General features: G+C 41.2%; 1 protein-coding gene across 1 annotated transcript in view; it reads right to left on the reverse strand.

Annotated features, from left to right (window-relative positions):
* Positions 1-2,762: 2,762 nt before the first annotated feature.
* mcu (mitochondrial calcium uniporter) overlaps positions 2,763-15,119 on the reverse strand; it is a 61,061-nt gene continuing 48,704 nt past the window's right edge. The window contains exons 3-9 of the mRNA XM_042433753.1: positions 11,028-11,091; positions 8,951-9,121; positions 8,478-8,582; positions 8,166-8,326; positions 7,288-7,491; positions 6,849-6,965; positions 2,763-6,652 (exon numbers count right to left, since the gene is read on the reverse strand). Of these exons, the coding sequence (XP_042289687.1) occupies positions 6,572-6,652; positions 6,849-6,965; positions 7,288-7,491; positions 8,166-8,326; positions 8,478-8,582; positions 8,951-9,121; positions 11,028-11,091 (903 nt within the window). The 3' untranslated portion in view covers positions 2,763-6,571. The remainder of the gene's footprint in view (positions 6,653-6,848; positions 6,966-7,287; positions 7,492-8,165; positions 8,327-8,477; positions 8,583-8,950; positions 9,122-11,027; positions 11,092-15,119) is intronic.

Consider the following 15,119-nt stretch of genomic DNA (forward strand, 5'->3'; position numbering starts at 1 on the left):
AAGATATATCTACAGTCACATTGGAGTAAAATTTGATCCATATTTCAACTACGACCATTAGGACTTAGGAACTACATACCATAGAATGCCAAATCCGAAATAGAATGATTGCCGTCTGCAAAGTGTCTTGCAACATATTGGACGCCACATTTAGTACATGCAAGAGGGGAGACAACATTACTAGAGCTGCATGTTATCTTTTTTTTTTTTAATTTAATACTCTTTTTTGGTCACAAAGCTGGTAAAAGTGTTGATCTTTTTACAATGAGAACATGCAGCATAATATCGGCAAGGGAAGAAACCTGTGATATTGTCCAAACATCCCTGGTGGATTGAGTTTTTATGTGTGTCTGCATGTACCAGTGTGTCCCAAACATTCTTTGTTCTAGAAAATATAGAAAAGTGGAAGAGAGCTAAAGATGTCTTTGCCAATGTCATCAACAAATAAGATGTTCCAGTGTTCTATCACAACATTACATATCTCATGCCCAAGTGGTGAACAGGTACTATTAAATACACAAGAGGATGTTTTTTGCTTTTCGGGTATACATTTGGTGAATAATTCATTTCTGTTTTTCTCATAAGCCTTTGCAGATGCCTGATCCAAGACATCACATGGATACCCTCTCATTAAAAACTGATCAAAGAGTTTGTGAGCTTCTATTTGGAAATCATCATCCCTTGTGCAGATGCATCTCACCCTAAGAAACCAACTATAGAGCAGATTTTTGAGACGCATAAAATGATAGCCTGAGTAGTGTAAAATACAATTTCTGTCTAAGGGTTTGGTGAAGAGTATGGTGTAAATGTCTCTCCCATTATAGATTACCCATGTGTCCAAAAAACTTACTTTGTGACTGTCACATTTCATATTGAATTCAACTGAATCAATACCATTTTTGAAATACTGTGAAAAAACCTGGAGATCACAATTACAACCATTCCAAATCAGAAATATGTCATCAATATATCTTTTCCAAAACAATGGATTCAATCACCAAGAGTGTCAGATTCAGTTATGTATTAAGATTTCACATCATTGTTTCAGCCAATGGTTGACATCTTCTGTATGCGCAGGCCTCTAGGTATTCATTTGTGGGCACATATTCACTGAGTGTTGACCCATGGAGTTGATGTCTGATTCTATTTTGTTTCAGCGTTTTCAGTTGTTTTGTAAGGTCATCGTTGGATTTTGTGGGTGCAGTTAGAGAAGCATTGCTTGGAAACAGGATGGCTTCAATCTCCTGCTCAGTGAAGGAGTAAGTTTGTGCATGTTGTCTGTCAAGTCTTGGATCTCAGAAAAACTGGACATCTTAGTTCCACCAGATAAGTGGTGTTGCAAGCTCAAGATAAGACAAATCAGTGGTTCACAAGGGTTGAGTCTTTTGTTTGTCTTCTTCTCTGCGCGGTAGTCAGGTAGCAAGTTTCAGTTGCGCACAGAACAAAAAGGATTCAGACTAGAGTCTGGATTTTAAATATTTCTATTTGTTACAGTGAAAAAATGTGCAAAACTAAATAAATGGAGACATTAATCCACAAGGCTGTTAGGCGAAATGAGGTGGAACATGTCATTCTTCTTTTGTGATTACTCCTGGAAATAAGACACTGTTAGCCCTCCTGGCTTCAAGTCTCCATGGTATAGGCAGATTCAATCAGCACTTTATTGCAGTGCTTCATACTCCTACTTAAACCCCGAAAGGTATAGAAGAGAAAGAATAGATTTGTGTTTTTTAATGATCACCTTTATCTCTGGTTCAATTATCCTCTAAATGTCGCCTTAATTTAGTTTTTAGAGTTTATGTTTTTGGATAAACTTTGTAATTTTATTACATTGGTTTGTTTTACTGTAGGTGGATAATTGTGTTCTGTGTAAGTGATTTCACCTCTGTGCAGTGTGTTGCAGTTTAGATAAAAAAGATTTCTCACACTTGCACTATTGCACAGTTAGACAGTATTTCTCCCCAGTTCCAATGATCAAAATATGATTTTTTAACATTTTTTTTTTCAATAAGCATTGTAAGACTTTAACCACCATGATAACTGCTCTATGAGACTATACCTAGGCACAGCAGTGATTTGAGCTAAATGCAAATTTTTGCATGCTAACATGCCAGTTTAGCCAGTATGTTTATCATGTTCACCATCTTAGTTTAGCGTGTTAGCATGCTAACATTTGCTTATTATCACAAAACAAAAAGTACAGCTGGGGCTGAGGGAATGTCATAGGTTTTGCATGTATTTGGTCATAACCAAAGTATTGAATAAATTAAAAAAAATTGTCTTTATGATATCACTTGATGAAAAGTCAGGATCACCAACATTTTTACAATTCCCCCAGCAAGGAACCTGAATGTGTGTAGTTAAGTTCAAGGCAATCCATTTAACAGTTATTGAGATATTTCAGTCTGGACCAAAGTGGTGAACTGACCGATCAACCAAGATTGTCATCCCTGGATGGAAAAATTATATATATGTTTGTTTGGTTTTTTTAATCAAAGTATTTTCAGATGTTCAGACTCAAGCTTTTAACAGACTATTGCACCCATTATGTGTTACTTCATGCATCTATTGTAAATGATCAGTTTTCCCGCACAGGTCTATCTCAAAGGATGTCCTGTAAAGGAAGAGCTGGAGGTCAAGGAGAGTCAGACAAGGCGGTCAAGACCTTGAGAAGCTGCCACTTGTAAACATCTGTAATGTGACACATTAATCAGGACGTCCTCACCACCAGACAAACCATAAACCTCAACTGGACCACTGGCTCCAAAAACTGGATAAGGATTTTATTGATAATTGAATTACATTTCTCTTTTATACATATTTCATAAATGATACAGGATTTTACATTTTCTTTTTTGCCAACATTACAGCATCATATGTCAACAGAAACATAAAGACAAGAAAAACAAAATAAAATAAGAGGTCAGAATGGAGTACAAGATCATTTCAATCCTATAATTCTGCTTCACTCTTTAGGCATTTTAAACATATTTTATTGTAAGTGCACACAAACAAGAATTTCAAAACATAACACACATTCAAAACATAGAATAATAATGTAATTTGGAGGAAAAAAGGCTGTGGGTGGAAGAAAATGACAGGAGAGAGGGACGAGTATGAGAGGTGTTCCCCGACAAGCGAACGGAGTGCGCCCGACACTTTTTCCTATGGACTCAGATCCAGGACGTTAGTAACTGAGGTCAAGAGGTCCTAAAGCCTCCTTTATAGGTGCACAGAGGATGGAGCGTGTTTCTCCATTTATTGGGGAGTTTAAATGCAAGCTGAGGAAGAGTTATGGGGGTAAATAAGGTGAAGATGGGGCTGGGATTTGATGAAGAGCAGCTGGTTGGCTGGGATAAAGTCAGATTTGGCAGGGCAGATTCTGTCCACTGCCCTTTTATAACTAGGAATCTCTACAAACAACGTTCTTAAACTATCTTTGCGGTTTTTTTGATAGATCGTCTTTTTTATTTTTACATAATTTCCCATGTAAACATACATTCATGCAACACCCTCTTTATAATAAAGTTCCCTATATTTGATATATTTTTGTTTTTTAAACAAATGAGATAGAGAAAAAAAAAAAGGCAATAAATGGCGGATGGTGTGATAAAAAGGAGGAGGTGATGATGGAGAGAAGTGTAGAAACAGCAGAGAGAAGGACTGGACTGCAGACAGAGGCCTAAACTCTCTCACCTCCCACGGTACATCTCCAAGGAAACACTGTCACTTTGATTGTGTGTGTGTGTGTGTGTGTGTGTGTGTGTGTGAGACAAAGTGTGTGCAAGTTGGCCTATTCAGGAAAAATAGGAATTTAAAGCTAATGACTGCTATGAAGTGGGATGAGAGTGGAAGTGATTTTGTACCGCTACTGACAAGTGGCGATTAGGGGCAAAGGATTCATGAATATGGTGATATGCACTTTGCCCCTTAGTGCACTCACACTCCACACACACACACACACACCCACACACACACACACAGAGAAAACCCTCCTTTACATCAGTGTTTCATACCAAACAAGATCTTATCACTGCTGTTTACCGAATTGCTACGCTGTCTATACTGTTCATTAATCATCCAAAAGGCACCATTTCCCTTGGAGATAACACACCAACATCCACACAAACACACACACACACACATATATATATATGATAACAGATTACACCAAATCCTGCCTTGAGATCTGCATGGGTAACTCTTGATTTGAGCTAAAATCATGCATTTTAATAGAAAATCTGCAGTTAAACACATGGATCTCATCGGTAGGATTCAGCCGACTGTCCACACACAAGCAGGAGGAGGAGTCTACAAGCGGGTACGACATGTCATTGTGCTTCCCCTCTGCAGAGGTAATCCACAGCAGTTCAGGGTGAAAACAAAAAAACGTGCTTTGGAGTCAATTAAAGGGCCGGAAAGAGGGCCGATCAATCCTCACCCTGTACAGAAAACGAAGTAAAGCTGATAAAGTTTGGTTTATTCAGTGAACCATCCCCCCAAAAAAATGAACATAAACACATGGCTTCTATAATCTTAGAGATAACCAATCAAAGGATGAGACTTCAGCTAGATGTGGCAAAGAAAAGTGTCCAATTGAGTACAAAATTGCAATAATGCTCCTACACATTCACAAATTTCTACTGAGGGCATACCACAGCATGCAGTTTACCCTGCCTTGCCATCGAGGGAGCAGGGGGGGCATTACAGCAACAGTGGGAGGAGAAAACCCTGGCTTCATTTCAAAGCCTCTGCGAACCAATGCCATGATGCTCTTTTAGGTGTAGTTTGTTATTTTGGCTATAAGCTTCATGAGGGTGAGTTATAAAACTAAAATGCACATTACATGCTGCTAAACTAAACTCCAGTTCATGTAAAAATCTGTTAAATTCAGGAAATGGTCCGAGAACAATGCTTTCAATTGGAAAAAGAAAAAAAAAATGTAGGTAATGTACACAAACTCCTCTTCTATGAAGTAGCATTCTTTCTTTTGAAGCCACATTTTGCAAAATTTGAGTTCATCACATATCTTCAACTATAACATGCCTGTGGGTTTGTCTGGGGAAACAGTTACTAAACAATGTAAACAAGTATTTCCGCAGCAATGATAGAATGACATGATTATAGTTGAAAAGCATGGCATTATCCACATCGATATTCTGTGTTGCTAAAACAAACAAACAAAAAAATTCCAATCAAAGCCATTTTAGCCCTGATTTGGCTTCAACATGGTTCCCCCTGTCTGGTGGACATGCACAGGAGCCTTACGCCCAACCTGGAGATAGTTATTTATTATTACAGATATGAAATAGTTACTTCAAGGTAGTAAATGCATACAATGCTTTTCATATGTGTGCGTTGGACTGTTAGGGGGGGTGCTTCATGTTAGGAGATCTTCAGATGTAAATGAGTTTCAGATGAAATGACATTTGTAAGAGAGCTCCTCCCCCCACTGAAAGAAACTAGCCTCTGGTCATCTGTTTATTTGATTGTATACATATATATATATATATTTATATTCTTTTCATAACAAATATACTATGGCTTTCAAAATAAAAAGTGCCAAAATATTTTTTTGGAATAAAAGAACACACAGTGATGTTGTTGTCGGTAGTACTCTCATACTTGCGCAGACCGGGCCGCTACAGGAAATCAACAGGAAGAGGAAACGAGACGCGCCGACTGTCGTCGTCCCTGCATCCTGCGAGTCGAGACAGGCTCCTGACAAAGGTCACACGGGGAAGGACAGCTGTCCGTTACCAGGAGGAGGAGTGGCCCAGGGAGGGAGAGGCAGCAGTGTTCAGCCGCAGGAAGACGAAGGTCTCCCTGATGGTGCGACTGCAGTGAGCCCCAGCCGTGGCACATCGCAGCAGGCGGGGTGAGGACTTCCTTGTAAACTTTAATGAGTGGGATAGAAACTCTCCCTAGAGCCTGCCCCAGCCAAGTGTGTGTGTTGACAGTTTGACTGCAAGGAGAAGCAGGACTGCTGTACACTGCTGTGTCGACCCGCAGAATGGCCAGGGTCGGTGTCCCAGTGTAACCTGAAAGTCCCGCAAACACACACACACACACACTCAACAATGACTGTCCCTCTGAGTGTCCTCTGTCCTGGAGTGTCAAGAGAAGAGGTGTCTCCCCCTGGAGTTCCCTGCAGGCTGTCCCTCCAGAGACTTGAGGCATTTCCATAGTGCCCAGTTTAATTCCATCATCATCATCTTCATCGTCGTCCTTTTCATCATCCTCACCATCCTTCAGGCTGTGAGAGTTTTTTCAGTTCCCGGTATTCTCACCATCCTTTGTGTTTTAGCGGTTTTCACTTGCAATTCCAACTGGAGTTTTCAAGAAGAAAGTAAAAAGAAAAAAAAAAAAGAAAAAGAAAAAAAGGAAAAAAACTAACTCCCACAGTCAAGAAGGGGATGGGCTTATTGGGTGTGGGAGGGATGGGGAGGAAGGAGGGTTTGATATTGGGAGGAATAAGGGAGGGGCGGGGTGTTGGACGAAGGGAGGGGATATAGGGGATAGGAAAGGTGGGGGTTGTAGGAGCTGAGAGAGGAGGGAGTCACTCTTCCCATCAATTTTTACCGGCGTTGAGCTGCTGAACTGGGAGCTGGAGCTGGAGCGGGTCCCGAAGACGCTTCAGATCCAACTCCACCTAGAGAGTATCGATAGGGAAGGAGGGAGGGAGAGAAAGAGAAACATGAAGCGTGTTTGGGCAAATGGTATGAAAGTAGGTCTACGTACAGCTGTTACAATTCCAAGTACGGAATTGTGAAATGTGTGAATCCCCAGTGTGGCTTCGGTGTTAATTTTACATAACAAAACATCCAGCTTTCACCAAGGAACTATACCTCAGCGATATCATCCTTCAGCTTGTTGTACTTCTCAATGTCGAAACGTGTCCTCTTCACCCCCTTGTGGAAGAACAGCAGATACTGTCTGTCTCTAGCGTCGGGGTAAATGTACTCCTGCGGGTTATAAAGAGACAGAGACGGAGCACATTGTAAGAGGAACCAGTTCATCAGATGTCCTGCATGCTCTGTTTTCTAGTCCTTGGACTAGATCACACTGCTGAGAAATCCAATATCAAACAGACTCCATGCCCCTGGAGTTAAAACTCAGTGATTTATGAAAGCTGAATTCAATTTGAGTCACCAGATCAGCCACCAGTTTAAATAACTAAAAATATTATTATAATATTTATAATATTATTATATTTAGAGCAAGATGTTACAAAGAGAGTATCATAATATAAAATGCGTATATGTGTTGTATTTTGTGGCGTCTTACCTGGCGTGTGAGCACAAAGTAGGCGTACATGGCCATCGCGGTGCCGTAGGTGATGAAGTAGGTGACGGGCTCCATGATATCCCAGGAGTACTCCCACCAGGTCAGTCTGGCCAGAATGCCAAACTGGGTGGCCATGTACGCCATGCCGCCCCACAGCACCCAGGTGGTACGTCGCTCTGCCTTCTTACTCAACTCCTCCCTCACCTACACATAAAGCAAGAGGAAAGCAGTCACACACACACACACACCAGAAGTCAGTGTTTATTGAACAAGGGCAATAACTCTAAAAACACATTATGGATTTTCAGCACAAAGGGCACAAGTGATCTCTCATATTCATTTTTACATTACAGAGTTAATAAATTCACAGTTTTGCCAAGATCTCAATTTGTTAACCATGATGGCTCCACTGCTCAGTTATTCTTTAATATTCAATGCCAGATATATTAAACTAATGCTGCAATGACATAATTATCTGCATATAAGAGGATTACAAACAAGCCTAAAATAAAATATATGAGCAACCAAAACTACCCATGACGTATTCAAGAACATACGAATTCTGAATGCTCCATTTAAAGGAACAGTTTGACATTTTGGGAAACAGACTCATTCGCTTTCTTGCGTTCTCATGTCTGTACGATAGATATGAAGCTAACGCCAGCAGCCGGATAGTTTAGCTTAGCTTAAAGACCGGAAACAGGGGGAAACTGCTAGAATGGCTCTGTCCAAAAGTAATAAAATCCACCTACTAGGACCTCTAAAGCTCACTACAATCATTTTCCCAAAATGTTCCAAATCCAAAAAATTGTGCGTCTAGAGTGTCAGTAACCAGCAACTAGAAATCGAAATTGTTGAACATGTTAAGGAAGTCAGACCTTCTCTAGGGGGCGGAGTTGAGAGTTGAGGTCCTCCAGTCGTCCAATCAGCTCACGTTCTTTGCTGAGTTGGTGCTCCTCGATGCGCAGGGTAGTGTATAGCTGCTGCACCAGAAACTTGACGTCATTCAGCCTCTCTGCCTCCTCATGGGGCAGCAGCTCTGAGACACACACACACACACAAAGACAGACTTTAATATGAACTTCTATCAACAAACCATTCCTTCCTCTTATTGGTAGTGACCCTAACAAGTGAGGGGATGACTCAAGAGTAAATGGCGCAGGCTCTGCCCTTTCTTCGACAGTCCTCACCTCTCCTTGGTGGCCGCACGAGGTGTGTGGTGTCATTGATGACAAGCTTGAAATCATCCAGCAGCAGGATGTCTATACCTGTGGAGGAGGCAACCCTCGCTCCATCTGGAGAGAGAGAGACACAAACGGGAAGGGAGGCGTTAACAGAGAGGGAGCGCTGATGGGTAGCCACTTCAAATACCCTTCACCTCTCTTGTTAATCAGGCTTGTTTCTGTCTGATCATCATGAGAGGGAGAAGCTGAGGCACTCACAAACTAAGATTAGATCAGTTGTTAATGAAGCCTCTGAGTGGAGTGAAGGCTGCAAAATCATTTCATGGTGCATGCAGTGGTATTAAAATCTGATCAAAATCAAAACATCAAAATACAAGAACACTTGAAAGCATGTAATGGCATGTGTATGTGTAACCTGCTGGGTAAATGGATACAGTGGGGGTGTGTGTGTGTATGACTCCTTGTGTTTGTGAGCATACCTGTGGAGTAGATCGCTACCCGGTCGATGCCTCTGTCCTCCGCCTGGAGCTGTTGCAGGAAAACTCCAACACAGTCACTGAGAGGCTTGAGAGTGAACTGACAGCGCTCTCGCCTGGACGGCAAACTGACTGAGATCACCGGCAGCCCGTTCTGATACACCACTGTCACCTCTGAGGGGGTTGCAGGCAAGCAAACGGGACAAATGTCACAAAAGCAGAAAATGTAAAATGACACCCAAAGGTCCTTCAGTGAACCATGGAGAAGAGCTTTCATGTATTGTGCTCCCTCTGCTTCGAGTAACTGAGGGTGTAATGATGAAGAATAAGGAGCAGTCTTTGTTTTGTTATATTCTTGTTAGTCTTCTACTGGACTACTGCATTTTGAACATATACAGTACAGAATTAGGAATTTCTTACTCATGCTGAAATATTGATGTGATCATGTTTGGCACTTTAATACTTTTAACTTGAGCGGTTTGTTTGGATGGCACCAACTGACCCATCATCGTCTACAACAACACCGCAAAACTTGCAGCGTCTGCAATTCCAATGGTGCTAACTTTAATTTTTCAAAAATAGAGCATTCATTTGAAGTTACAGGAGTGTGGTTGGAGACCCCCAGCAGGGGGCAGTACAGCAGCAGCACCACCTGACGGAGGTGCTCAACAGCAAAGCTAACAAACTAAGAGCAGCAGCAGCAGCAGCAGCCCTGATCTGGACTGTCCCCATGTAATGCAACACATGAATAAATCTCATTGATCAGCATGCTCACCCTCACGCTAGAAAGCATGTACAAGTAGATATAGAGATACTCTGATAGCAAAAAATTAGCCTTCTTAGACTGTCAGGTCCTGAGGATCAATACAGTACAACATTCCTAACCTTTCCCTCGCAGAACTGATGTCGATTTGTTGATGCCAACTATTGATATTTCTTATTTCCACGGAGAGGCTAAAACGACCTCTAAATGATGCTTGTGTGATGGGACTGACAATCACAAATACCTTGAGGAACACATCACATTTTATCCAATTCTTGAAAGGTTTTTTTTCATAGCAGAATAATAAGATACATGGAATGAATATATTATTTCTAGAATACTTCTACTCCTGACACTATCTCAGGGTTATACTGTATGGTGATAACTGTGTGTGGAGCTTGCTGTTGTAGCACAAACATAAGAATTGTCATTTTGGTCCCAAACAGCTGAGCTACTGTTCTGCTCATTGTTTTTTTTTTAGCATAATAATAATAATAATAATGGTCTGTAATCTAGCCCTATGAGTCCATAACCAAACTCACTGGTTATAATGAGTCTGCATAGCTTATACCATTATCATGCTGAGTGGCCCCTAATGACAAAGCTGTGATCAATGCAGGTGGCTGCGAGCCCACAGCGGAGGCGATCCAGGCTGCCTTGTTGCTGCTGTACCCAACAACCTCTACCTCCTCCTCAGGACCGCTGCAGTGAATCAGCAGATCTCTGCTTGGGCCCGCACCAAGAAGAGAAGAATCACCAGCTAGCACAGACAGCACCAGCCGGCAGCAGTTTCAACAGTGTCTTGACCGTGTTCAAAGACAGAGATTCACAGACACTTCATTTTACCACCCACTTCTTCTTTTACAGTGACAATTTAAAATCTTGTCCTGAGTATCTGAACTGTTGTCTACCTGCAGCTGTTCCCTTTGTCCTCCCCTATTTTATCATCCTATCATCACAGACACATCGCTAAAGGCATGAGGATCCTGTGTCTCTCTCTGCTCCGATCCCACAGCTATTAAAGCTAACTTTAAAATCAAATCAGCATGTTCTGTAATACTGCTGCCTTCTCCTCTTAACCCCCCCCCACCTCCATATTCCATATTAATTTCTACTGTCTGTTAACTCCAAATGAGCCTCGGCTATCTGATCAATGCAGAATTCCTCTCTTGCACAGGACTGATGTCTCTAAGATGGGGGCAGAGGCTGGATTTGGGGTTTTATGGACAGAAATAAAATGCTACAGTATGAGCACAGTGCCTGGAATTTGCCGGGTAGCGTGCGAGGTGAATGAACTGAGGGGTAGTGAGCACTTACCTTCTGGAGCAGCAGAGGAACACAAAAGTCTCTGGCCATGCCATGAGGGGGCGCCCCTCCAAACCTGCAGACAGGAAGAGAAAGTGCAACAATCTGGTTAATTCACTTGCTTTCTCTCATCTAACATGCCCGTTCTTTCAAGTAACCCGAGGTGCTGTGAGCTAGACACTCGTTGTAAATCTTCAGCGCAACATGACACTACCATAATCTGTGCCATCCACTTGTCTAATTGTTTACATATGAGACTGGTTGGGAATTATGTTACAAAATGGCTTCCTCTGTCTCAGTTTCCAGACATGTTCCTGTATGCAGACTGGAGCCACACCCAAGAAGCACAGATTAACAGATCTAACTGCAACTTCCCAGTCATGGAAATATTCTATAATGGGCTTATGCATGAAATAAAACCACACACACACACACACACACATACAGCCTTTCACATCCTATCTAAATTCACCATTCACAAAGAAACCACCACTTGGAGAAAAACACCACAGTGGGAGACACAGGAGGAAGGCAGCCAAATGCAGCCTGAATAACAACAGTGCGGTTCAGTAAGTATTCTCCACTTGTGTCACTGGAGGGAGTGAGGGAGGGAGGGAGGGAGGGGAGGAAGAAGAAGAGAGGAGCAGAGCTTGGGGAAACCCTCATCTTCTCTGTTGCTACTGAATATTGTTAGCACAGCAAAGGAGGAGTGTCCATATATGCTGCACATGTTTCAAATTACAGAGCTCGTCACGTTTTCGGCTGAGCTGCGATCGAGCCTTTTAAGGCATAGGATGGGCTGTCAGATCTCCTCACGCTCACACAGAGCAAAGGGAGGACAGGATGAGGCATCGGAAATCAAGCAAGAAAGAGCACCAGGGGGCAAAAACAACTTTTCTGATTTAAGTTTTAGTTTAATTTATTATAAAGTTTCAGCACACACACAAACAAAATATGCCTCTACAGCATCATAAAAAAAGAGATCTGTTTCCATGCCAACTGGTCCTAACATTTAATAACTGCCGGATGGAGTCATGCAATGTGTCACACTGTAGTGCTGTATATAACATACAATGGGTTCTCATATGAATGAAGGGTGTTGCTGCGGAAACAGGCCCTCAGTAACATGTTCATTAACCCTTCAACTCCTAGAGGAACAGGGTCTCTTTCACACTGACTCTAAAAGCCTTTACACTGATCTGACTGCAATGCACTCAGCATCCACTGGGCCTCAGCAACAAGCAGGATGCACTCACTCTGTGTAGAAGTGTAGTGATATCAGAATTACACACACTCACTGACCTTGACTAAGCAAAACCACAACAGCAAAGCAAAGCTCTTACAACTCTTTTATGACTGTACACTGACAATTATGGACTGAAAAGATGTCTCAAGTTTGATAGGCTGTCACTGCAACCAGATACGTTCTAAATCTGTAGCATTGAGCTAAATACCCATCACAGCATCTCTGTGCTGGGCAGCGTACCACAGGCCAGATGGTATTGTTGCTCAGCAGCAAATATCCAGGCTGACTCTGTGACACAGGCACCAACAGAGGGAGCACAGGTGCTCAGAAGACAATGTTTTTTTCCCACTGAACACCTGCACAGAGGTCCCAGTGACGCATCCTGAGACATGGGGAATATAGTGACTCTAGTATTATTTCCTATTAGTATTTTATCGTTTGTTTTGGCTTACTCAGGTAAGGTTTGTCATGGCCAGTTTGAGTCAAAAACTGTATACAATCACACAAAGTTCAAATTCAGTCAAGTTTCCTACAACTGACAACTGTCTGAACCTTCCAGTTACCGTCGTACTCCATGCCAGTTGAAACAAATGCCAAAATTTTGATTTGAAATTTTGATGAGACTGTCTGTCCCACTAATCCAGGCTAGCATCAACCATATTGGATTGTCCAATCAATAGTGTAGTTTAAGTAATTTCTGTGGCATTTCTATGGGCCAGTCAGAACTTTGATCTTGTCTGCTACCCTCGACCTCGGCGAATGTGTCCACCAAAATTTGAGGTAAGCTTTTATTTTCATAGCGAACATTAACGTGCATTGTTACTCTTATCATGTTTGGAGGCTACATTGCCACACTTTATTTGCTCAGGCTAAAGTGAATTACATGAGAATGACTGTCCATGGCATGAGAGAGTTTGCCATGAGTCAAGTTTGATGACCTGCCAGCCACTGCCTTACAGAACAATGCAGCGTAAATAACATTGAGTGTTTAAAGCCACCCTCCTGATAATAATAGCTAAACTAGCTAGCATTAGCTAACTTCATAGCATTTGTAAACTCAGTTATCAGTGGTGGAAAGTAACTAAGTATGTTTACTCCAATACTGCACTTAAGTAAAAATTTGAGGTACTTGTACTTTACTTGAGTATTTCTATTTTCTATTTCTACTTCTACTATAACTTACTTCTACTCCACTATATCTCAGAGGCAAAAATTGTACTTTTTACTCCACTACATTTATCTCACAGCTTTAGTTACTAGTTACTTTGCAGATTCAGATTAACAATACAAAATATAATCAATAAATAAATTATGATATTATATCAATAAGCCTTTATTTGGCCCCAGGAGGAAATTCACAAGCGACCCAGCAGTATATTAAGTAATATATTTAATTAAATTAAAATTAGCTCCACATTTACGAGCTGCATTACTGGCGCATTAAAGTGATGAATACATTAATGCAACAATAATTATAATCTAATAATATAATATGATATATATTAGCAGTGTGAATCTTTGGCAATCTCACAATTTGATTTGATTCTGATTCCCTGGTGTTGGATTCGATTCAGAATCAATTCTTGATTCAAAACAGATTCTTAATTTAATAAATAGAAAAGGAGGCACAATTTTCCATCTCTTGCTCTAGTAACATAACTGGCAATTAAGATAAATGGTCCACAGCCTTTTCATTTTAAAGTTAACTACATTAATTAATGAATTTGAAAGCATCAGCACAGTCTTCTGTCTGTATGAGATTAATAAAATGAGGGGAGGCGTAGGCGGAACATTTTCAATGCAGGACATTAACTTGTAACAGAGTATTTCTACAGTGTGGTATTACTACTTTTACTTAAGTAAAAGATCTGAGTACTTCTTCCACCACTGTCAGTTACAATGTATCCTGTAATTTCTTTTTCAGAATGAGAGTGCTTAAAAGAGGAAGACACTATAAATACAGCACAGCTAGATTCAGGAGTGAGATGTAAATGGAACTGAGCATGGCTTAAAGTGCAGGTGAAGATTGAGGTGAAGGGAGTCCAGCACACATTGCCCCTTTCTCAGTGTTTTAAGGAAGTAGACAAACTGGGACATGCCAAATGTGCCCTCTGTTCAAAAGAGATAAATTACACCAACAGGGGTGTGCATGCCCTTTTGTCACACTGCCAAACAGACGAACTCCAGCAGAAGTGTGCACCATCATGACAACTATGAGTGTTTTACCTGAGACTGCAGTTCCCAAGGGACCAGAAGCCATAAAGAGAGCGAGTGCAATTGCCTGTATCTACGTTTCAGTATGTTGCAAATGCAGAGGTTTGTGCACAGAACTAAATAGGCAAGGCTTGATTTAAGATGAAGTAACCTACAGTTGATATAAAAATTGAATGAATTATTGATGATTGAATTTAAATTATGAACTGGAAAAAGACTTTTTATGTTCATTGTATATCAGCTATATAATATGAAGACAAACACAAATAATACATGCTGTGGCATCTTAGTAATGAAGGGGGGAAGGTTTACAGATTAAATTTGAATCATTTCTTGTTTGTTTTGCTTTTAGGCAATGGTTCTTGCTTCTCTGGCAGAACATTCATTCCCTTTCACTATGACATCTGTGGTCGTGGAGCTGGCACAGACGTTGGCTGCAGACACAGTTGCACTAAACAGCATGAAGCTGTCACGCACATCAGCATCTTACAAAATGGTCCGTGGATTGGGGCAGACCTTTTTCTGAGAGGATCTTCAGCAACACACAGAAGTATCCATTTTCCATTAACCTTGATTAAAGTACTTCCAATGGTGATAAAAAGGTGCTTTCTATCCTGGTTAGCTACTTCAACCCAGAGAGGAAC

The sequence above is a fragment of the Thunnus maccoyii genome, chromosome 14 (assembly GCF_910596095.1).
Source record: "Thunnus maccoyii chromosome 14, fThuMac1.1, whole genome shotgun sequence".
In the NCBI taxonomy this organism is placed as follows: Eukaryota; Metazoa; Chordata; class Actinopteri; order Scombriformes; family Scombridae; genus Thunnus; species Thunnus maccoyii.